The following is a 25,428-nucleotide window of genomic DNA, read 5'->3' as shown; positions in this document are numbered from 1 at the left end:
GAAAAGTTTGGAGTATTGTTTATTTAATCCAAAAATGAACTTTAAAGATGATGACCTAAATTTCTCTAGATTTACTCATTTGATTGTCTTTGTATCTGTAATCTCCTTCTATGGAGAGGTTTTTCACTTTCTTTGCACTTCCTCCCTTATCCTCAGAGGAGTAGTAATATTTATTCCTAGAGCTCCCTTGTGATCTAATGCTTAATTTGTAGCTAATTTAGATTTCATTTCATTAATGGGTAAATAATTTACTCGCAACACTTTACACCGTGAAACAAGAAGTTTGGAGACAGAAGCTGCTCTCTGAATTCTGTAGTTGAAACTTTGCATGAGAACTTGGTTTTTGTGTTCCCTGGTGTCAGAAAAGCGGAATTTTAAAATGTTTTATGTACAGTTACCACAGTGTTTCTTTGGTTTTTCATCATTTTATCGAAGGTAAACACTTCATTCCTTACTTGTCTTGTGTGCTTAGAATTTTAAGATTGGAAGCTGCATGAATGTTCTTGCTGTATTTTTCTGTGTTCATATTTTTTTCAGTTTAAAACAACAAAAAATGTTTGTAAACACCACTACAGTGATGATTACCTTAAGTACCAGTGGAAAAAAAATAGTACAAAATTGAAACACTGGCATCTAGTTAGGTATTTCTGATTGTGTTTTAAAGAAAAAATGAAAGTTATTTTGAGAAAAAGAATTTGAGAAGAGCTGATGGGTGTAGAACATTTCAAAAACACTTTTTAAAGGTAGCCTGCTTTTGTTGTCCTCAGAAAATAGGAAATGTATATGAGTTGGCATAGCACGTGGAAATGTCTGCTGCTCTTCAACCTAGTCTGTCTCATGCAATACATGGGGAATAAATGTAGCTTTAAGCTTCTGTGCTGTTTGTTTAGTCAAGTTTCTGTGATTTTCTTTTTTTCCCTAGTTTTCAGGTTGGCGATTTGGTACTCATAATCTTGGATGAAAGGCATGACAACTACGTGTTGTTTACTGTTAGTCCAACCTTATATTTCTTGCACTCAGAGTCCCTTGCTGCACTGGATCTCAAACCAGGTGAGTGTGGTAAGTGTCAGATTTTTTTCTAATTATTATCTCCTCTTACAACTAACAGTCTTAACTTTCTAACACTAAGTGATTTTTATATGTATGTGATAAATACAAGAAGCATGTAATAGTTGTCTGCTATCTTTGTAGCTTTTGCTACTTGTTCTGGTGCAAAATATTTTTCAAAGCAGAACATTTTTAATTAAAAATTTATATAGATGTTAATATCTTGGAAAACTGGGAAAAAATGTCTGCATCTTCAAAGTAAGCTGTGGGGAAAAAAAAAAGAGGGAGAATATGCCTATTTGATACACACACAGAGTATGTTAACATTCCCATCAGGCTGCTTTAACTACTCAGCATAAATAATAAATAAAAAAATGTAGACAACAGTATATGGGAATTTGCAATCAATATTTTTGCTCATATTACCAAATTAAAATTGTATTTATTATAATATTTTCAGAGAAGACTTCCAGTATTTCTTTATGCTCAAGTTGATAACACATTTACTTTTTTTAGTCCCATAATTTTCAAGGCTTTTTGTTGGTTTTTTTTTGGCAGCTATCTAAACTTAGCAAAATTGAAATATTTTTGAATGAGGAAAAATAACAATGCTTTGCACTAAACCGTGGACTCTACATGAAGTGGATTAATGGAAATGTCTTTAAACAATTGTGTATTTTGAAAACTCACCTGTGCTCTCAACTTTGTAAAAACATCTTAGAATATGCATCAAAAGAAAATTTGTATTAATCCTAACTTATCAGTGAAGGTTTCTGTGTTATTGCATGTCACATGCTGTCAGATAATTTCCCTGAGCAGACTCACTGTAGATTGCAGTTATGATAAAAGATGATAGATCTTGAATAACTGTATTCTCCAGAAGACCACTAAGCCCTAACTGGATTGTGAGTCTGCTGTCATCTGTGAAACCTGAGGGGAAAATGCCTGTCTTACTTCCAGATGTAATATATTCTGACCCATGGCATTAGTAGTGCATACATAGCTGTGTGAAATATGGTAGACTTTTCTTACTGGTTTTTGACATATATAAGATAAAAGCCATGTCAGTTTGTATGTTACTGAGTGAGTCCTTAATTCACTGACCTGTTTTCAAATGGACTTGGCTTGCTCTGGTCCTTACCAATTGCTGAATAGAGTTAATCACAAATCTAAGAAAACTGCAGATAAAACAAATACCAATACCTAACAACTGCCTGAGAGACACATTTGTCTCTGTCTCACTGCTTCAGGAAACTGTCTTGATTCTATTCCTGCATCAGGGAAGTGGGGAAAGTGAAATATCAGAACACTTGTGATAGGTTGTATTTGTGATAGGTTAAAATTGGTGTTGGCCTAGGTACTGCAAGTTATTCTGCTAAGAGCCACCAAAATGTTGCATTTAAATCTGATCTTACTTAATGTTTGTTTATTTATACTGTTAAAAAAAAATCTGCTTTTAATGAAAATATAATGTAATATCCTGGTACCTGTACTTGCTTATCCAAAATATTACATACATTTTCTCTTTAGCATCGGGTGCATCTAGGAGACCGTGGGTGCTAGGAAAAGTGATGGAAAAGGAGTATTGCCAGGCAAAAAAGGTAAGAAAATAGTAATGAGAAATCATCTGTGATTAATAGAGAAAAAAGTATATTTTAGTATTTTTAACTGTTATGACAGATTCTCTCTGCATAAGAAGTTAGGTGAAAATTGTCCTAAGTTCTGCTATTCCTGCTTTTCTTTTGAGACAGTGAATAGCAAGAGTAGAGGAACCAGAAGAGTTGAGTGAGCAGTGGGTTGGGTATTTGCATCCACATTGTCCAGAGTCCTTCCAGACTCCTAAGGGTCTCCTGAATACTGAGTAGTGGGAATCAGTTTGAGCTTACAAGTACAAAAACCAGTAGAATAATTCCACATTTTAATTTTTTTATTCTTTTTTTGTAGGCACAAAACAGATTCAAAGTTCCTTTGGGTACAAAATTCTACAGAGTGAAAGCAGTACCATGGAACAAGAAAGTATAACACAACAAAGTTTTAGTTCATTCTGTCTCCATTCTTTTTTGACTTGTCCTTCAGTGCTCGTTCATCGCTCCAAATACCAGGCCATCTTTTTATACTGAGGTCATGTGACAAGATACGTCATTGATGTACTGCTTTTACTTTTTAACAGGTGACATTTTAGAAATGCATCAAAAACTCTGGCCCTAACTGCTTCGATTTTTTTACCCAGATAACTTTAAGAGTGTGGACCAAATGAGTTCATTTTCTCTAAGGGCAACCACATGAAACATGGTTTGTTTGCCATGTTAATTGCCTGTTAAATATACATTAGCTTGTATTTAGATGTTAAATGTTAGTTACCATTATTACCAGCATATGTCCTTTTGTGAAATCATTATCAAAGTACTTGCACTCTTTAACAGATTCTTTATATGTGTAAAATTCATCAACTATTTAAAGAGAGTGTTCATTGCATGCAGATAATCATATAATTTTTCTTCAACATGAGTTTGCCTCAGTAGATGAATAAAAATAACTACTGCAGCTTGTTTCATTACATGAAAATGCTCTTTAATGTTAAAAAAACCCTTGTAATTTGATGGACTGATTTTGAAAATCAGTCACAGTTAGATCTGCAATCTTCAAAAGCACTTTCGATGGATTGATCACACAGATTCTGAAGGGAAGACACCTGTGCTGTTTATTCAAGGTGAAGCACTTGTTCTTCCCAACAAAACAGAAGTCTTGTATTAATCTATTTAGAAAAATCATATTGATGAAATTGTATTTCATGGTTGAGTTTCAGGAAAAAACTCATTGTACATTAACCATACAAGAGTCATTTAAGTAACAAATTATTGTAATTGTAAAAGACATGTAGAATTTTAAAACAATAAAGATTTGAAACTGTATGTGTTTGAAGTATTTGTGTGCCTTTTAAATACTATCTCTAATATTTACTTCATGTTAATATGTTGCATCTTCTCTATGATTTCTCCAGTGGTTTCATTACATAGAAATACCCAGATTTTCTATGAGAGGTAGTAATTTTCAAAAGCATTTGGGAATTACAAGAATTACCTTGTAATCATAAAAATGAATTTAAGTAGACAGAAATTTTAATTTTGCCAGCATATTAAATGCATAAATGACATTTTTAGTAGCTATACTGCCTACATTTTTTAAATGTTGTCTTATTTATTTTATTTTTAATAACAGTATAAAAGGGATATACTATAAATATGTAACCAATGGGAAGGGAATTTGAGTTCAGCTATGAGCTCATGCCTAGGATTCAGTCCATGGAGTTATTCAGCTGTGATTTATCTTCAGGTGTGGAGTGGAAGAGGTAAAGAAATGATCACATGAAAATCTCAATGCTTCTGCTCATATGTTCCAAATAATATTTCTCTATACTAACCAGTCCAGTTGAATACCCAGGAACATCTGTATATGCTTTATTTAAAATTTTGTTCCATAAAATTTTTAAGTTCAGATTTTTATGAAATGCATGGGCTTGTAACTGTATCATATCTTTGATTAAATAAATCTAAGACAATTGATCTGTGGAAAACAGAATGTCATTTCGTCAAGTTGCCTTCTTACCTGATTGTTAAATTTACTAGTTGATGTACTGACTTTTTAAAATTAGTTTTCTAATGTGCCTTGTTCGTCAAGAATAGTATTACCATAGTTGAGTACTGCCCAGTGTCAAATATGTAAATAACAAAGATCTATAGGACAGGTTTAATGCAGAGAAACAACCCATGATGCAATATTTTTGTAATCATTGAATTTTTCACCTTCAGCTAAATTGGAATTCAGTTCTGTCTGCAATTTGGTGCAGTGTTGTTCCTTAAGTCAACTTAGTCACAAGTGGTTTAAGAAGTTGCACACATAGTATAACTCATTTCTTTAATTATGCCAAATGTTTAGAAGCCTTGATGTCTTTTACCCATTTACAAAACTTTCCCAGCCTCAGATACTACTGCTGTGAATATTATAAGTCTTGCAGGGATTAGTTGGAAGCTATCAGGCTTTGCTAAGAGGCAGTGAATCTCCTTCCATTTCTGGGAGGGCAGTTATTCCTTGAGTAGCAGCAGTGAATCTGTGTGGCAAGGGGCAATCCAGTGCTATAACATAAGACCCCACTCTTGTTATTGAATAATCTACTTCAAAGATAAATAAAATGTTGCCTAAAAATTTCTCAGTGGAGGAAAGAATGTGTTGTCAATCAAGTTCTTCCAAGTTGGATAAAACTGCTAATTTGACAATGGCCCTACATGACAGAGTACCTACAAGGGGCACTCCTCCTGTTAGAGCATACAAAAATACAAATTTTTCTTACACTGTGAATCATTAATCACTAAGGTTTCTGTGTCTTTCTGCTGTGTGTTGATGACATACCATGAAGTTCTTTTGTTGTAGGCTCTGAGATGGTGCCCTGAGTGCTGAAGTGAGGTGAGTACAGAACTCGTGCTGGGAATTAACTTCCTCGCCAAAAAATCCAAAAAACCTCAGAAATTCCTTATCTTTGTCTATAAAAACATCTAAACTTTCTAGTCTTGTTTTACTGTTGCTTAATTTAAAAATACATACTTTTAAGCTTATATATGGACAGTAGCAGCAATGATTTATGATACTATGAAAGTTGGCTTGATTTCTAGTTTAAGATAAAAAGGCTGAGGTTTATATAACTCAGAAACACATGAGCAATATATGAAAGTGAACTTGGGAAGCACCTAAATAAATTGATTAAAATAAATTGCTGTAATGCAAACTATGAGGGAAGAAAAACTTCTTCCCTGCTGATATCTGCCACTTAATAGAATGCCAGGATGTATCTGTTATTGTTACATGACATAATATTTTAAAAATATAAATAAACAGCAGTGCCTTTGGGTTTTAGGAATATTTGTCATGTGTTTCATTTTATAATCTTTATGTATATTCAAAATGGAAATTCTGTCAAACAAACTCCCAGCGTATTCAGTAATGAGTCTGAACAGTCATTGAGAAAAATGTAGTTTACATATTTTTGTATGTCATAGCCTTACTAGTTCTTGAAAGTATGTTTGTTATGTACCACCTATGTGCTTTGTCTTGCACCATAATAAAAATTTGTATATAGCTGTATGATTTGGAAGAGGAGCATGGTCAGAAGGGATGGGAGAGAAGTGGGAGGATAAATTTGATGATCTCAAATTTCTCTAATTCTTTTCTGGAGCAGCATGTTGGAAACATAGCAGATACTAAAAATAAAAGCCTCTTGTGCTACTGCTAATGCATGTTTATTCCAAAGTCTGGCTTTAGAGATAGGAAATTTATTTTTCTGAACTGCAGAAGGGAAAATGAATGGTAGAAAAAGTTGATTGAAAGCAAATGCTGTCCTGCAGACTTAACACAGAAGGGATGTGATAATTTAAAAGGGATTTTTTCCAATGTTCTTGGAAAGCTATATCCATTTGAATACTCTGAGAAGCATATTAGTTTTTGCACTGCTCTGCAGTCAGTCTCTTGTCAGGAGCTTGTGCTGTTTAGAATTCAGCTGTGTTGCATTTGAATCTTAAAATGATCTGAGTAGGACCATTTTTACTGAAGTATACACTTTTCCCTAAGTTACTTATGTTGTATGGTAGAACTGGGAAATCTGCCCTCTGCAAAATTATTCTGTGCCTTTTTGCAGCACTAGTTTTCTTTGTGACTTACATTGCAGCCTTATTTTGTGGAATTTAGCTAGAAGGCAGATTGGCTGTGAGCAGGTATGGTAAAAATTGATTAGTACTTTGGAGTGCTGTATAGTTCCTATATTTTTTTAATTAATAAATTATCATTTAATTATTATTTTAATTATAGTATTTCTTATTATTATAGTTAATATTATAATAAATTATTAATAGTTAATAATTTTAAATCAATAAGTGCAGGCAATTACTGCTTAGTGTCAAATTAATAATTCAGAGCATTCTCCATATCAGAGCTCCTTTTCCTTCTCAAGCCTTTTAAACTTCAGTGATCTATCTCAGTGCTGCATTTTAAGGTCACTGATTTCTTTATCTCACTTTACAGCCATTCTGCAGTCCTGAAGCAGTGATGATAAATGGGAAAAGGTAAATAGTTACTTCCTTTAGCACTAGCTCTTTTAACAATCACTCATATTAACAACATCCACATAAAATACTGAGGTGCATGGGAAAGTCTAGTCCCCAGACTCCAAATACTGGCTAAGAATTGAGTTCAATATTGGTGCTCTCAAGCAGCATCAGATTTAGAGAACAGTTGGGGTTGTAAAGAACCTCCTGAGGTTGTATTGCCCAACTCTCTGCTGGGGCTGCAATCCTGTGATGTTTTTAGTAAGGGTCTTAAGTTTGCAACCAATGTGGCAATTTAATGTTTTCAACATCAATTTTTGTTTTGAAGCCTGGATTGAAACTGCTATTGTAATTTGAGTAATTTTTAAATTCTCCCTTATTTCTGGCTCAATTTTCTGAAATTAATCATCGCTGGCATCCTTGCTTTCCTTTTCTTGACTTTTGCTTCTTTGGACTTAAATTCACTGTAGGTTTGACTTTTTAGGCAAAATCATTTAGTAAGTAGATTTTTTTTTCTGCACTGAGAAGAGCTATTTTCTTACCTCCTAGTCAAAAATTGGTACTGTTTGCAAAAGGGTGTTAATGAAGAACCATGCTCAGATCAGTAAGTCCTGTTTCTGCCCCAGATCTCTACATGAGATCTATCTGTTCTGAACACAGGGCTGCATGCTTGTGCACGCAACACAAGCTCCTGTGTTGGTTGCATTAAAGGTGCAGAAAAGATTGATAAGTAATGCCTCATTTTTATTTTTTAATGAAGATTAGGTACAGAACTATGAGTTACATATAACCAAAATATTCTGTGTTGGAATTTTACAGTTATGGGTTTACACATTTTATAGTCATTATCAAGGACATAAAAATGTTTATATGTCAGTTATCAAGGAGGGGCCAAAAAAATGGCCTGAAGATGCTGGATCCTTAAGGGTAGCAGTCAGTTTTAAGTACCAGTCCATCTCTGAGCCAGTTAATTTAAGCAGTTGAAATGTCAGCTCTTAATGTCTAATATAATCAAAGTGTTCACGAGGAGACTGCTAAGTTATGCTTCTTGTGGGTTGCTGGTCAGCATTAATTGTCTGCCATGTCTCTTGTGAATGGTGGGGTGTATTTTTAGCAATTATTTAATAATGATTGAAATGGTAAAAAAAGGGTATACTTAGATTGAATACAGTGCAGAATACTGCAAATAACAAGTGATAATTTTGTTGACAATTGATAGCTTTTTAAGCTTCAGAAGAGACATTTATTTTATGTAACTATACAAAAAAAATCCCAGGTATTTTATTTTCAGTTCAAATCAGCTGGCTAAAATCAACTGTCTGCTTTTAAAAGGCTGTAAAATAGAAATAGCCTTTTTTGGTATGTACTAAGTTTTCTTAAATTAGGCTGGAGTAATTTTTCAGAGGTTGTATTTTTTAAAATCAACAAAACAGCTAAGAAGTAAAATATTTTAATTTTAGACTATGTAATACTAATAATATTTCTATTCCTTATGTTTGTAGCTCTACTTATAAGTATATTTTTGGAAGCTCAAATAATTTGCCCCAGATATGATACATGCAGTTAAATATGCTTCTGTTGACCTTCTAACAGGGCATTGTAGGGTTTGAAAAAATATTTCCAAATTACCAGTAGAATGTAAGTGTATATTTATTGTTGTTGCTACTCTGGAACACCAGAGTTCCACTGGAGCTTTTGAATGTAGGTGTAGGATAGGGTATTGGTAATGGTTTTAAATGAAAAGAGGTTAGATTGAAACCAGATAAAAGCAAGTCTTTACGATGGGATAGGTTGCCCAGGGATGTGGTGTGTGCCTAATGCCTGGAAACATTCAGTGTCAGACTGGAGGGGCTCTAAGCAACTTGATCTAGTTGAAGATGTCCATTCAGATTAATGAGAGTTGGACTAGACAATCTTTAGAAAAGCCCTGCCAATCCAGAATGTTCCCCAATTCTGTGTATGATTACAGAATGTGTTTATATACTGTGATGGCATATGCTTCTATTTTGGCAGTTTTAAAGCACTGAAAAATTGAGAAATGTCAGCTTATGATTGCTTGTCAAACTTGGATTTTATATGCCTGAGGATGCGCTTTTCAATTAGTTAATTAGGTGCTCTTTTCCTGTGCTTGTGCTTCCACATCTATTCCCAGTTATGCATAAAAACTTTGCCTTGAACATATGATTACATTCTTGTACTTTTTATGGTGGCAATTTCTGAGCAGAATGCTTGCTATGTATCTCTTACGTAAGACCTGAGTTTCTCCAGATAATTTACTTATTTTTGGTACCTGACAACCAGGGTGACCAATTTGAGACACTTGGGCTGCTCTTTCATACCACAACAGTTTTATATCTTCAAATCCTGTTTTCTCACCATTTTGTTCTCTCCATTATGTAAGAAAGTAGGTAAAGCAGTGTGCTCAAAGGCATGTGACACTTCAAGTAAAACTTGCAGCCTTGTTCTCTGCTCTGATACTTGTGATTCTCAGGCACCTCCAGAAACTGTTGGTATCTGTGTGGGTCAGTTCTTACTCTGTAAACCAGTTCTCCATATTAATGCAAGATGCACTGTTGTAGTGTGGTGTGTGTGTTAAATCACATACTAATTGTTTTTCTTTGACTGAGACCTAATACAGCAAAAAATCAATTTTTTACAATTTTTTACCTGAAAATGTTAATTTATTTTCAGTGGACTTCTATAGGTTTCGATTTCTATCTAGAGATCTGCATTTTTGAGCTTTATATTAGACTTCCTTAATTTATTCAAAAAAAGGAAGAAAAAAATGAATCTTGGCATTTCTCCATCTGCCAAATTATTTCCTTGCAAAGCTACATGTGTCATCTTGAACTTTCAGACTTTTTGTTCATACAGTCACCTAGAAATCAACTTGAGAAATTTTGTTTAAGTTATAACCCAGTACTGCATAGGAAACAGAATGAGCCGTGATTCTTACATGGTGCCTTTGGACTGTCTATTTTAATCTTTCTTCCTAAACCTTTTTAGTGTCACGTGTCCCAGCTCTTCAGTGAGCTCAGAATGAGGAACTTAACATTGGCAATTCAAGTCCATTCCCTATATGGTTAAATGAAGCAAATGTGTTTGTGTCATTGTGTAGATGAATCATGTTTTCCATTGCACACAGGTAATTTAACCTACTCATTGGTGACAAAAAAAAAAAAAAAAAGTTGGGCAGAAGCTTTGATGTGCTGAAGCTGGTTGGTTAGGGTGTAGTACAAAGATCTTTGTTGGAAAATCTCAACTCTTAGGATCTTGAAAAGTTCCATTCATGTAAATGGAAGCTGCTGTGAGTAGAGATGCTACAGTGTGGTCTGGCCTGAAAGGGGCCCTGTGGCTCTTGAGGGAAGACACCTCACTTCTAACTGCTGGGCCAATGATCAAATAGGTTTCTCCAAGGAGGCTTGGTGTTTGGGTTTGGCAGGGTTTTTTTTCTCCTTAACTGCAAGAGTTAAGCATCAAAACTGCAATGCTTTCTGTAAAGAGGAATAGCTGTTTAGTAGGCATTGGTAGCGCCGGTCTCCTGACTACAAAACATTCTTATAATCAAGTGTTCTAATGGATACATTAAGAAACAATGAGAAGGGCAGATATTAAAATTATTTTATTTTCTCTAACTATTAAAAAAATAAGTGTATTTTCAACTTTTTCAACTTTTTTACTATAAGTGTGTTTTCATACTTTTTTCCTTATTTTGTTATGTTGTGTTCCTTTACCCATCACACAGTGACTTATTTATTAGTTTAGTGTTTCTCAAGCAACTGAAATCAATACATCTGTTAGCTCATCTTTTGTTTTAAACAGCAGGCTACAACAGTTTATTCTGCAGAAACATCTTAGGATGCCACAGACTCTCAGCCTAGCTTAGATAATTCTGTAATTTCACTGGCAATCAAATTTTGAGACAAAAACCAACATTTTAGAGATGGCAATGTCTATTCCCTTCTTGCTTCCTATGACAGCTATAGAAGATGAAGTCATAAACCTATTCAGGTGTTCAGTGCATAATTTGATTTTTTCCTAAATACAGAATTTTTTGTTCAAGCATCCTCAATATTGATATAGAGAACTAAAATTATACTAGGAATTTTTTTTTATTGTAAGGAAAATAAATATGTAAAGTATGTCTTGTACTTCTAAGCATAAATTAATATAAATAAGAAGGAAATGTAATGAGGGAGTTGTTTAGTCATTGCCCAGTAGATTTCTTGGGCACTTGATTTAGGTGAGAAAAATGACAAATCTGCTGCTGTTGTGCTGATGGCTGCATTTCTCATTTGCTGAACTTTGCATGTTGACCATTAAGAGAAGAATATCCTTAAGAGTTTATGATAACCATCTTCACTGGTGACATTTTGCCTTCTCCTTGCACAGAATTTATATCATCTTCCATAAATACTCCTCACCTGCCCTTCATGATTTTAGTTGCTCCAAATTTGTTTGCTCTATGTTTAACTTGTTGAATGGTTTCCCTGAGTTGATGGGATTTTAATCTCTTTTTCTCTTGTGAGATTTCTGCAGAAATTTGATTTGCTTTGCAATGGGCTGGATGTTTTGCTGTATGGCACATGTTCAGGAAATGTGGCACAAGGGAGGGAGTGGATGTTGGGTGTGTGCTCAGGAGCAGTGGCCCCCAGTGGGATAAGGGCTCTGATGCTGGCAGTGGGCTGTGGTCGTACAGCGCAGGGTCACAGGCAGGTTCTGTAGGATGCTGGTTTGCTACAGGTCTCTTCTTGCATTGATCCAGGCTTCTGTGGCTGTTCTGACCCTGGGTGTAGGGCTGAGGAAGATGACATCAGGAAGAGGAGGGGGTTGAAACAGCTGTGCCAGAGGCATCCTGTGATTCCTCTTAACATTAATCCCAGAAATTGGTACCAAGATAGAAAAGCCATTTTAGCGCAAGTTTTAGAGTCTTGACCAGGGGAACTAAAAGTAATTTCTGAAGCTGTTCTTAAAATTTAACCCTGAAGCATGTCTTCTGCAGGATCACTGGTAAAGCAATTCTGCACATGTTGTTCTGAAAGAAAGTAATCCCAGGACACTGTTTAAAGCTCACCCCATTTATACAGTGTGATGCTGCAAGAGGTAGAGACTTATGGGCCCCCTCAAAAATGCAGTTGGCTGCTCTACAAGCGCTGATGTTTCCCAATCACAAATATTCAGTTCCAATGACTTGTGGTTGTGGCATTTCCATCCTTAACACACCTCCAGAAGGTACAGTCTCCACATTTTTACCTTCCTGAAATAGATGGATAATTTCAACAGGATGATGTCTGTCACTGTTGCATAACCTCTGTTGAGTTCTTTCCGAGAGAATTATTTTTTTAAGTCTATGAGCACAGTTATTAGATAAATGCCAGAGCAATAGTAGCACTTCCATTTCTGCATGCTTAGTTACTCCTTTTTAAACAAGCATGTTACTGTGCTTCCACATGAAAGTGGAAGGAGTTGATTTAGTAGCTATTTTCATTTGAAAGCCTTTCTAGATGTGGAAAAAAAAATTTCCAACTCAGGGATAGTCTATTATTAAATTTTTGGATGCATAAAATGAATTGTGGTAAGTTACTGTTTTAAATGTGTCCCAAGAATCCAGAAGTCTTTTTATAATGCAAAATATGTGGGTTACTTCAACGAAAAGCAAAAAAAAAAAAAAAAAAGCATACTATTATTCTCATGCAAATCTTTGATATAAGTAACGTTTAAATTTATTTTTAAATATGTACAATTGGGTGCTTTCTTATTTTAAAACCAGATTTAAAAAAATAAAATTCCCTTTTATTAGACTGCATCCAATTATGTATGCAGGGTAGTTAAGCAGTTCTTTTGTGGGTTTGAGACAATTTCTGGTTGTTTTTGGTGATCAGTAAAAGTAGAGAATAAATGTGAAAACCCCTTCAATGGAATTCCCTGCTTTCTTCCTTCTGTGCTTCATCCTTTGACTAAGGCAATTTGCCTGAGCTGTGACTTCAACATATATTTCTATATAGATTGTGTAGCATGGAAACAGCATTGCTGTTACTCTGTGAACTGATGAACAGCTGTCTAACTCTGTGATATTTTGAATGATCTTAATGTAAAGCTGATAATTCCCTTTGTTTCTGTCTTACTTGAGGTTAGTCCTTTCATTAGACCAACTTCCTCTAGGCCTGCTTTTAAAAGTTGCATGTGTTGGAGATGGACTTGAAAAGAGTAATTTCTTGCAAGGAATAAGTTTAGCCTCTGTTTCCTCTCTTTCCACCAAGTTCTAATTTTGATTTGTGAGTGCAAATACATTCTGCTTAAAAAGTTACATGAAAAGAATTGTAAGGGAAGAATGGGTCTGCACAATCTTTGTGCTTTGTAAGAAGCAAAACCCACAGCTTTTTGAGAAATAAGAATTTTTGAGCAAATCCCAAGGGGAGAACTACAGATAATGGATAAAGTAACATGCTGACCATCGACTAGAAAATACTTTCCTAAGAGTAAGTAACAGTATTTTACTATACTTAGAGGATACTTTCTTTAGGATAAGTAACACTGTTTTACTATACTGTAGTTTCACTTCTTAAGAGCTGTTCCTCATAATTCCAATCACTCCTCTGTATCACTTTTTGGTAGGTGGAAATAAGAGTCTCAATTGAGTTGCTTCTCCAGGTCCCTGTTTTATGTAAACCAGGCCTTACAAGTCTGTAACAGCTTGGCATATTTTTCCTATTCTCCAGTTTGAGATTTTTTTCCACCTTCTTAGCCTTCCTTTTTTTTTCTTGTCTCCTGATTTCTAATCTCTATCATTTGATTCTGTGAGAGAATATATATTGATTTTTTTTCTTTTGCCTTGAAGAATTGTATCCCTTGCTACCCTGAGGTGCTGAACTGTGAAAGAAGAAAAACAATCAGTGCTCTGGCAGGCAGCTAAGGCCATCTTACTGATGGTTTGCTTCTGACCTGAAGACTACACACTTTGAGTGACTCTTTGATGGCAAATTAAAGGAGAAAAGGCCTGCTTGCATTTCAGGAATATTTTGAAGCTATGAAGAGGCAAGAAAAAATTTGTTTTCTTCAGAGTAAAAGTGAAAATAGATTATCTGTGGCATTAGCTACTTGGAAAACTGCAGTATTTTTAAGGAATACCAAAATGAAAATTATGCCGTTCAGGTTTGAGGTAAACATTAGCAATGTGATACAGAATCTGGAATGGTCCTGGAATTTCACAGATTAGACATTTCTGTGACAGAAATAGCTTTCCACTTTGAAAGAGGAAGGAAATTTTTTCTGAAGGCTCCCAGGTGCTTCACTGAGTATTCCAACAGGTCCTCATTTTCCCAGTGTCTCTGGTTTTCTGGCATGGAAGAAGGTTCCCATAATCCTCCCTGTTCCTAAGATACAAATACACGGAGTAGTTCATAAAGACATCTGATCCTGCATGGGGTGGTATTTCCAGAGCAGAGTGACATTTCCTCACATGTTACAGAAAGATACATTAAAATAATATGTGGAAGTCTCTGACCATTTCAGAGGTTTGAGCCCTTTCCAAATACAACTTTGCTAAAAATCCTGAAGAAGTGCTCAAGGTTCTGCTGCACATGTTAAAAATAAAGATCAAGACAAGCCAGAAAACCCCAGGCTAGTGGTTTAGGAAAGATCAATCTTATGCTGACTGGTTTGTGGGGAAAAAATAGGCCCTTGCCTTACAATTGAACTTTGAGTTCTTGCACCATTACCCTTGTTTAGCCTTTGGTGCAGTGTTATCTACTACAGAAAAACCTCACAAGGACTTCAGATGAAGGGTAGTCTAATGTTTGCAATGAGTCACAGTTTGAGCATGAAGTGCAGGACTCTGAAAATAAGTCCAGGCTTAGATACATGATTCCTTTGGAATTCAATTTCCATAGCATTCAAAGATCTAGGATCTGTACCTCGAGTTGTTTTTTTTTTTTTTTTTGCCATTTTCTGATTTCTTAAAAGAGAAACCCCGAGTAAAAATGTTAGAAACCCATCTGCCATCCATCTCACACTGAAGTGTCAAAGCATGTATTGCTTAAAAATTTAAAAAATGGATCAATCAATCCTTTGTTTTTTAGGATGGCAGGAGCTGACACTGTGGCAGCAGCATGAGAGATGCAGAAAGGTGGTGCTTTCTGATAACAATGTTTACAAGAAAGTTACCTTCATTTCCTTACAAGATTATCTTCTGAGAAGGGCAAATAGAGAATTAAATTACTTCAAGACACACAAGAAAGTTAATTAAAAATGCCAGATCTTTCTGTCCTGCTGAAGGAAAGCATCTCTCTTGCTTTGAGGCCCAGTGATGCCAAATGAAATTAATGTAATGTCTCCTGATGGCAGAGCAGTACTATTTAAAGAAAGACCCACAAATCCAGGCAACAGCAAAACATCACCTATAAACTGAATTTAGAAGAATGCTCCTAACAATCCTGAGTTTGGAATGTTTTTTGTCAATTTTTAGGAGGCATGGATTTATCTTTTTTTTTTCCTTTTTTTGGTCTCTTTTTTGCCTATAGTAGGAATTTGTAAGTTTACACAAACTCTTTCTTTATTAGTGGAGGAAAGGGATAGAGATTATTCTTTGGGAAAGCAGTCACAACTGGATGGACATCTGTGAGAAAAAAAAGGTTTTTTTGTTGCTTTATAGGTCTGAATATCACAACCACCATAGTGGGAAATTCCCATGAAGTTAAGAAATGAATAAAAAACTGCTGTTTCTTTGAAATACTGTTTTCCAAATTAGGAAAAAGTTGCCTGTGACAGGAAATATGAGCCAAAAGACAACTGATTAAATTGACTTTAATTTATTTTTTTCATTATTCATGAGAAGCCTTATCTTTAGTAAGAATGGTTTCTATTAGTGTCTTGCTGAGATGAACCTTTGATAGCTCTAACGTCTGTAATGCCATGGACAAGGTTGTCTGTTAACTGCTATGGAGTGTTCTGCAAGAATTTAAGCAATCCTGAATGTTAAACACACCATGGGAGATGTTGTAAGATCATGAAGCTTGGTCAGAAAAATGGTGCAGCAACCTTTCTCCAACATCTTTAAAATAATGAGGAAATCAACAACCTTCTACAAAGAAATAGATGCACCAAAATAAAAATACTCTTGTTAAGAAAGGCTGCCTTTCAGAATTCTACTAAAGCTGTCTATCAGTTTTACCTAATTTAATGTTTGGGTTTTCAAAGTTAAAAAAAAAAAATCTAATCTCATGTCTGAAAAAGAATTTTAAATTTGCTCCAAATATGTTCTTAGAAATCATCCTGCACATCTGATACTTGAAGAAAGGTATTGAAGGAGAAAAAAAAAAAAAAGAAGAGAGGGAAAAAAGCTGATGATAATTTATCTTGGGAAAAATAAAACAGTCATGTAAAAATGTCTTGGCATTATGTTCTGAGACTAAACAAGTGTGCATTCATTATAATGATCTTAAACATCTAGATAACTATTTTGGAAGCTGACCCTTTAGAGCAGTCTTCCACTACAAGATAATTAGATGAAGTGCCTTCAGAGACAAAAACAGCCATTGAGCAGTGAACATTAGCTAGAATTTATGTTCTTAGATTAATCTTTGGGGTGACAAAGTGTCTCAATTATGGATAAATATGAATTAATTTTTAGTAATTCAACAGAAGACCTTGTGTTAAAAAGCAAATAATGAAAAACACTGATAATAGTTTTTCTTTAGATGTTTTTGTTTCTATATTGTTAAAGAAAGGCTTTAGAATAACTGTCTTCAGCCAGCATGAGGAATTCTTCCATCTGACAGAAAAGAATAGGATAGCTTATCTTGCTGCTGTTCTAATGAGTTATTTCATAATTAACTATGTATTTTTAATTTTATAGTATATAAGTCAGAAAACTGATTAGATCACTTAATTTGGCCTTAGTTTGGCACTCTACAGGCCATTTTTCTCTATTCAGTTCAGGACAGAACTGAACTCAACTTGCCAAAATAAAAATAGCTTAAAACATGAGTCTGTCTTCCACAAGGACACTCGGTCTTGATGTCAAGGCTCCCACTAATTCATAAGTATTTGTAACAGTGGTTAATCCTACCTTCTAAAAATAAGGAAAAAAAAAGGGCCTGACTTCTAAATCCAATGCACGTGGCTTGTTTTCCAGCTCATGTTCTGGTTTTGCTGGTCACTGGCCCAGGATACTTCAGAGAGGGCCTGGAGGGTGTGTTGTGCTCAGAAAATGGTTGAGTGAGCCTGTGTCTGCTGGCCTATGTAGAGCAGGAAAGCATCTTCTCTTCCTGAAGGTCTTTGTGTCGTATTCCTGTTTTTTGACTGGCTTGCATAGATTGATGTCTAGAAGTATGTAAGATGGTGGTGGTGTGTGTTTGGGTTTTTTTTCTGTCTGTGGAAATCTAAGGTCCATTCACAAAAATCTACCAGCCAGACTTTTACTCTAGCCAGATGCACCTCCAAGGGCAGAGATGCCCCATCTCTCAGGAGGGACAAGTGGTGCAGTTCCTGTGTCTGCTGTGTGTGTCTTTGCCCGTGCTCCTTCGGTGTTTGTACAGTCTCCAGCTCTGTTGCTAGAAGCCCCAGAGCTGACTGCCAGTCCTGAGGGTGGATTTCAAGCTATCTCTAGGGCAGATCTGCATTGGCTCAGTGCTCTGTTGCCAGGGGAGAAAAAAGCTGGATTTGCTCTCATTGTGTTCAATGTGTAGCCATCATACTGAAGTATTTATATTGAAATTTTAGAAATTAGAATATTTTTTAAATTAGTCTTTATTAAATACAAAAGCAGTAACCAGAACTGATGTGTTGAGCAAGTTGAATACTGACCAAAAGTGACTCTGTCAGTACTCACATGATTGACAAACCTCCCAGGAGATGATTCCCCCCCAAGTCTATTGGATATGGTGGAAAAATAATTTTTCAGTCTCCTCATGCTGGCCTTCTTGAAACATGATGAACATGATAAGCTAACTTTATTGTTTGGTTTTCCTTCCCCTTAACTATATTTGAAGCTATATTTAGCCTTTTGATATTTCTCTGATTGGTTTTGTTAAGTAAAATGATTGCCTAATGATTGTGATCATATAGGTAACATTCAGGAATCATTTAAATAGAGATGATGGGCTTCTTGACAGCAAATGAATGGCAAAGGTTCCTACACCTTGTGATTTGAGTCTTTGAGGAACACAGTGGCAGTTCTGGGAAGGAGCAGTTGAGTGGGAGGTAGTGTGCTCCTCCTCCGTGAGCATCTTTGTTACTGCTGCTGTAGATTCCAGATGTGCTGAGATCTCCAAGCAGGCTGCATCTCCTGTGACACTCATGCTGTGGGAGGTGGAAAACATCCAGTACAATGTGAAAGGTTCTTAGAAGTCATGAAAGATAATAAGTACACCTTTAAAAAAGAAAAGAAAAGGAAAAAAGGTTTTCTCAGATATTAGTCCATCCAGAGAATTTGTCACTGGGATAGCAACAGCCCTATTTAGCAAGATATAAACTTCCCTTTTTTCCTAAACATCACAGGCATTATGGAATTTGCAGCTTAAACAGCTGAAAGGAGCAGCTGAGGTATTTGAGGAACTGCATTGCATAGACAAGTAGGGTCATAACTTATTAAAACATTTGCAAAACACATTCCAGTGAGATGAAGTTAAACAGCTAGAGCATCTTCCCCCAGAATGGGTCATCATGGAAACAGGCTGCTCAGACACATTCCTTGGATTGTTGAACTCACTTTTGGTACCTCTGAGCTCACTGTCACTAGCTTTCAGGACAAATTCAATTGGTATTACAGGAGGTGATGCTGGAGCTTATGTAAGAAATTTTTCCCCCCTATCACACTGTATTTCTAAGCTGTGTGTGGTTGTAGGCTGCCTTGAAAGCATATGTTTTGGTCAGAAATAGAGCAGTGTGCAACATACACTTCCTGAACATCCTGCATATAAATAGCACAGGTGGGAAAGATGAACTCAGTTGTCCTTTAGTTCAATGGCAGCTTGAAAACTGGTCTGGCTGTCCTAGTGCAGTGATGTAACATTGGCAATGGCAAGCAGGAGCAGAGCCAGAGATTTCAAGGTAGTGCACAGAGCTCCAAGGCTGCTTCCCTGTGCCCCATCCCATGCACAGTCAGTGCAGCAGGAGGTCATGGCTCTCTCCCCTTCCATCCCTGTTAGCTGTGGCATTTTGAAGGGCTAGAACAGTGGATGGTGTATCCTCCAAAGAAGAGGCAGAATAGTGGGAAGATTCTCTCCAACACTTCCTAAGTAAACTATGCAGCTGCCTGTAGTGAAAGTGCCTGCCCTGAAATGGCAAATGGCAAATGTAATGTTCACATTGGTGCAGAAATGTGTCCTGTTGGAGAAGATGAAAGTGAGAAGTTCTCTATGCAGTCTCAGAGGTGTTTGGTGAGCTGGAAACACAAATCTCCAGAAAGCTGCAGGCACTGTTCTGAGGGCATGTTAGATAGATTTTGTTTATTTGTCTTGTGTCACAAAGTTGTTCTGAGCATTAAACGATAATCAATGCCATATACAGAATATATTCAGACTCTACACTCTTCACAATTAACCATTTAACCACATTAAATTTATTTAATCACCTCACTTCCTAACTGCAGAATTCAAGTGCATCATAATTGCTTGAATGCTTAGTTGAATAATGCTTGAACACAATAACGAGTAAATAAATCAATGAATCCTGTGACTGAAAGTGAACGAAAAAGCAGAGATCCTGGTTGTCATTGGCCAGCTCCTTAAGACGTGCAGAGTTAGGATTAGTTACTCTTAAATCAGCAGTGCACTTTCTGCAAGGCTGGCTGCTGATAAGCGTCACATGTTGTTGTATTAAGTGTAAAAAATTGATTGTTTTTCTGGCTCTAAGGCTAATTGCTATTAGGCCAAATGAGCTATCAAGGTGATAAGATAAAGGCCCTGTTGAATATTTATACAGAATTAAATTAAATACGCATGTGCCACTAGCTCTACAAAGAGCATAAGGGAAAATATGACTAATACGTAGGAGCAAAGATTAGTTTACTTCTCAGTTTGTGATCATGATATAGATGGAATTTCCTTCCATAAAAACAGCATGACAAAGAGTTCATGAATATTTTCATCAGTAGCTAATGTTTCCATTCCCAGAGGAGAGCTCTAGGCCCACAAACAAGAAAGGCTGCTGCATTTGTGATTCAAGGGAATGTCATCACAAAATGTAAACTGTCTGTAAGAAACTTCCAGCTTTGATAGTTTTACCTCATTAGAGACAAGTGCATCCCAGCTGTGAAGTGCTTCATAGCACATAAATACAGGCTTGACCTGTATTTATGAAAACCTTAGGCTAATACAGCATTTTGTTCTACTGGAAATCTGAGCTGTTCTCCTGTGCTACTGAGAGCAATGAGAGTTTGTAGCTGGGGGCAGTATTTTGTTTGCATTTTGTTACCATTTTCCCATGAAAGGTGCTGCTTCTACACTGCTACAAGTGAGAGGACATCTTTTCAGAGAAAGGCATAATGAAATTTCATGCATTTACTGTCTGACATTTAGGTTTTGTAATAAATGTAAGAGATTCAATTGTAAGAGAGTATATAATATGTAGGTGCAACATACATACATTTTGATTTTGACTGTCATAAAAATAATTGATCTGGTTTAGTAGTTTAAAGTAATTCTCTCCTAGAATAATGATAGTTCTCATAACTAAATATGAATTAGTTAATTACTATCTGACTTTGAAGCCTTGTGTAAACTGTTTATGCACTGAGCTGGTTTGAAATAACATTATCAAGTATTTGGTGCTTTGTTAGCTTCTGCCAAAACTATACCTGTGTATTATTTAGATCATTCTTGTGTATTTTTCTCAGAAATATTTTTCTCAAAATATTTCTTGGAATATTTTGTTGCTAAATGTTGTATCCCTTCCTCTTGAAACTGGAAGCGATAGGCAAATAAAATTGGAAAGAATTTATCCAAATATGGGTAATAAATAGTGCTGCAGTAGATCTGCAGAAACTAGCCCATAAGTGAGAGCAGCCTTAATAGTAAATGAAGGAGAAAGGTGAGGATAAAGTTGGAACAGTATTTTAAAAAATGGATGTTTAGCAGAATGAGTTAGAGATGACACAGGTGGGGAGAACAGTTTTACAAAATGTATTATGGGAAAAGGCTGGCAGCCTTCAAAATGTGATAATGAAAAAATATCAAGTTTCTGTAAAGGGAAAACATCCACAACCACCTAGAAATATTTTTATTTTCAGTTTAGTGCTGTGACATCTTTTCCACAGAAGGAGTGTAGAAATTGAAGAAGTTCTTATTATAACTGCTGAGCAAACCCAAATGGGCAAACACTTACTTTTTTCCAAATACATGCAAGCTCTCTGCAAAAAGCAAAATTCTAAGAGAATTAGATAATTAAGTTACAGGATCACAGACATTTAGTTTTAAGGCAGTCTTATAGAGTATTGTGCTACATTTCCATTGTTTATATTATTTCAACATCTCTACTGAAGAGACAGCTGGCCTGTGTCTGTAGCCAGATGTTGATACACAGTCTGTTACTACTCTGTTTCACATAAAGTGTGGTCCCAGAAGCAGCCAGGATGTATCTGGAGTGGGATAAGGAGTGGTGTATCCAGAAAAAGCAGGGGGTCTCTGGGCTCCCCTGCTGATGCTCTGTGCTGAGGGGACACTTGGAGGCAGCTCCTGCACGGAGCCACAGGGTGAGCCCGCAGTCCCAGGTATGTACACACTGTGCACTGCACTATGCCTGGGCACTCCTGCCCCTGGTGCCCACTGAACATCTGTCCTACCAATTTCTCCTGCCTTTTTGCACAGGATTCCCAAAAATTCATGAAAATAACAGTCATGATGGGGAATAACAACCATGAGCAGAATGACAATCTCTGGGCTCTGCTGGCTGGGTTACTGGATGCCACTTGAAAGCTATTTTCTGTCTCAGTTTGGAAGTATTTTGTTGCTAAATGTTGCACTGTGTTAGTGAGCAGCAAGACTCAAAACCAGAGTACGAAGGAATAGAGAAGAATCACATTAATACAATTAGCATGCACTAATACATCATATATTATTATCTAGCTCAAAGTCAAATAATTGTAGTGGATTTAATTGCATGCAATTAATAGCCACTTGAGGGCTAAAACATTGATTTTTTTTTTAATATATATGAGAAAGATGCTGCTTTTTGCCCTCTTGAGCAGCAATTTTCTAGATCCATTTCAGTTTGATTTGCTTTGTATACCCTGGGCACATGCACTGGAAGTACACTTTTCTTTTCAAAATCTATATTTTTGAAGCATCTACTGAGAAAAAGCAGAAACTAGCTCTGAATGCTTTTTCTGCACTTCATAGCCTAAACACACAGACTGTTGTCTTCGCTGAGCAACAACATCTGTTACTCTGGAAAAACAGATGTGTGAAGTATATTAGCAGTTGGGAAGTATCAAAAAAGGTGAAGATAAGGCTTCAGCAGCTTCAGAAGCAGCAGAGAAACCGGGGCAGATGAACAAGGCATGAAAAAGAGAAAAAAAATACTGTGTGAATTGGTTAATTTTGAATGAGAAAGGAAAGTTCTAGGAAGAAAAGCACAACATTGTGAGGCCTTGCTTTTGTTTTGCTATCTTCAATGACATTCCTTGTTTTTAACAGAGTTGATGACTTAGAGGTTTCCCAGGAATTCTTTCATAGTTCTGGGTGCTGATTTGTGCTGAATCTCAAGGGTTTGCTATGAAGGGGATGTTGAATTAGTTGAACAATAGCTAAGTATAATTCTTGGCCATGTTATAACAGTCCATGAGATGAAAGTCTGGCTCCAGGAGATCAAATAGTAGTTTGCTAGTTTTATTTGCTATCAGGACTTTGCTCTGTTTTTTTCACTTTTTTTAACACCTTGATCAGAGAAGAGGAAAAAAAGAAAAAAGTGCTGGTATGCTGAATGTTTATAGTGTCATTAGAACTGAGAACTGCCAGCCCTTGTCATCTTGTGATTACTTTAAAAAAAAAAATCACAAAACCTTTAACCATGGAATTTAATGTTTTATGGGTATTTGTAAACCTGGAAAATTAACTGGACCAAGTTTTTTAATTTCAGATTAGTAGATTGAAATTTAATTATTGAGAAAAAATTATTACGCTTTTAAGTGTATGAAGGGATGCTGACCCATAGTACTGGAATGCTTGGAAAAGACAGTCTTGGATCTCCCCAGGTTTCTCAAACCCAGATGTCTTTCAAAATAGCCTTCTTGTGGTGCAAAAGTTGGCTAGAGGTCTTTGCCATTTCTACCCAAATCCAGCATGAAAAACTCAGAGTTCAGAAAAAAATATTAAATCAGTAAGTATAGTTCAGACAGCACATTTGAACTTGTAAAATTTTGATCTGTTCTCTGTTTTCCCTGAATATTTGATTCTCCCTTTGCAGTTCTTAAAAATATGAAAACTGGGAGACATTTTGATACATTTTTTCCTTGGGGTGAGGATTCCTGACTCTTACATGATGCACTGGTTCTTTGTGTGTCTTCATGACTGTTTTAGTCTCAAGGCTGCAAGTTAAAACAAATGCTGGCAATAGTTTCTCTGCTTCTGGGCACCCTGGAGGGCTTGGCAGAAAAGCTAAAAGTAGAATAGAGCTGGCATAGAGGAAATACATCTTGGATTAGATCCAGACCTCACCTAATCCCATACCATATCTCCAGCAATGATTAGTGTCATATACGTCAGTAGAAAATGGGATTACGTGGTCTTGGGTAATACACAGACATTTGAAGGCTTATTCTGAGTTGTAATCATTTGGAATTTGCTTAAATCCTGAAGGCTGTGGTTTAATGTCTCTTGCCCTGAATCAGTTGTAATGAGTGATACTGTGGAAGTTCCTGTCAACTGCAGAAATGACCACTGTCTCCTCAAACTTTATTGATGTCTTGACCCCAACAGTTTTTCATTTTATCCATACCCCAATTGCACTTGGGGCAAAAGCAGTTTTGGGAGTCTGCTTTGTCCTGTATTAACTGCAAAGGAGCAGAGAAATTTCCTAACTACATGCTCTAGTGCACTGGTTATTTCTGTGATAGTTTGTATGCTGTCATAATGGCACCAAATTTTCCTCTTGTTTTTTAGGGTATTTTTGGTCTGTTGAGCTTATCTGTGCAAAATTGCCTAAAAGAGTTTGCATTGAAATACAAACAGCAGTAAACTGAAACCATTTCCAACCACAGTCAAACCTCTGTTGCCTACTTTTTGTGTAGTAGTTGCAGCTGAGGGCTGGTTTTGTTTGTGACAATATTTCAGCCTCTTTCAAAGAATCACGTGTGGGCACCTGGGATATCTGAAATTGGTTTTCAGACCATGTACAGTTGTTTCAATAATTTCTTTACTCTTTCACAGTAGGAAAATGCAGTTCTCAGCAGTCCATGCGCTGTGCCCAAAATACTTGTCAGGCCTGTCACATGAGGGTCACTGCAATTCTCCTTGCTTTGCACAAGGTGGGTGACCTTGCTGGCCACTCTTGTGATGCTGTGATGCACCTGAGTGTAGCAGAAACTGTCTCTGAGGCTGCCATAGAGCTGCATTAAGGCAACAATTATTCACTGGGTTTCTTGACACAAAAAGTGGGGTAACTACATGCAATTAGTAGGCAGCAAATGTAAAGTGAAAGCAAGTATGTTTTTTTAAATAAAGCCTAGTAAAATTGTGTTTCTTAATGCAGTGAGATATGTCTGTACATAAAGGTGTCAATACAACTGCTCCTTGGGGTGCTGGAAATTGGGCACAGACTGTGTTCATACTTAAATTTCTTCTCTTCTCTTTTGCTACTGACCATCATGAGAACTAACTGGGGCAAAGCACCTGAACTAAGGACCTTTGCCTGGACCTTGTGATCACTCCTGGTTTCTTAGTTTGATGAGGTGGAGCTTTGCAGGAGTTTAATTGTTTCACACGCAATCATTTAAGAATTATAATTGGCTTCTTTGTTTTCTCCACAAGTGTTTCACCAGACAAATGCTTGTGATTCTGTATAAAGTAAGTTAAATGAAACCCAACCAACCAACCAACCAACCAACCCCCTTCCCCAAAGTACCTCCAAACCAACCTGGGGTTACAACTTTACATTAAATATCGTCTCAGTTGTGTTGTAGTGATGCTATGGGCACAGAAGCAGCTGCTCATCTGACAGTTCAGGATCCAACAGTGTTTTCAAAGTGTCAAAGCACCTGCAAATAATAAAGGTGAAAACTGCCTACATAAATTTTGTATTTTTTCTAGGTACTCGGTGAGGTGCCATGCTTTATCTGGAAGCAATTCAGTAACAA

General features: G+C 36.3%; 1 protein-coding gene across 3 annotated transcripts in view; it reads left to right on the top strand.

Annotated features, from left to right (window-relative positions):
- Positions 1–3,959, top strand: part of RB1CC1 (RB1 inducible coiled-coil 1) — a 69,701-nt gene extending 65,742 nt beyond the window's left edge. For 2 of the 3 annotated variants that reach the window (XM_064706094.1, XM_064706093.1), the window contains exons 22-24: positions 923–1,059; positions 2,578–2,648; positions 2,992–3,959. In XM_064706094.1, the coding sequence (XP_064562164.1) occupies positions 923–1,059; positions 2,578–2,648; positions 2,992–3,069 (286 nt within the window). In that variant the 3' untranslated portion in view covers positions 3,070–3,959. The remainder of the gene's footprint in view (positions 1–922; positions 1,060–2,577; positions 2,649–2,991) is intronic. The other variant, XM_064706095.1, reaches the window with a different exon arrangement.
- The last annotated feature ends 21,469 nt before the right edge of the window (positions 3,960–25,428 follow it).

This window comes from Zonotrichia leucophrys, chromosome 2, assembly GCF_028769735.1.
Source record: "Zonotrichia leucophrys gambelii isolate GWCS_2022_RI chromosome 2, RI_Zleu_2.0, whole genome shotgun sequence".
In the NCBI taxonomy this organism is placed as follows: Eukaryota; Metazoa; Chordata; class Aves; order Passeriformes; family Passerellidae; genus Zonotrichia; species Zonotrichia leucophrys.
The sequence above is the reverse complement of the archived record's forward strand: the minus strand, read 5'-3'. Positions and strand labels throughout refer to the sequence as shown.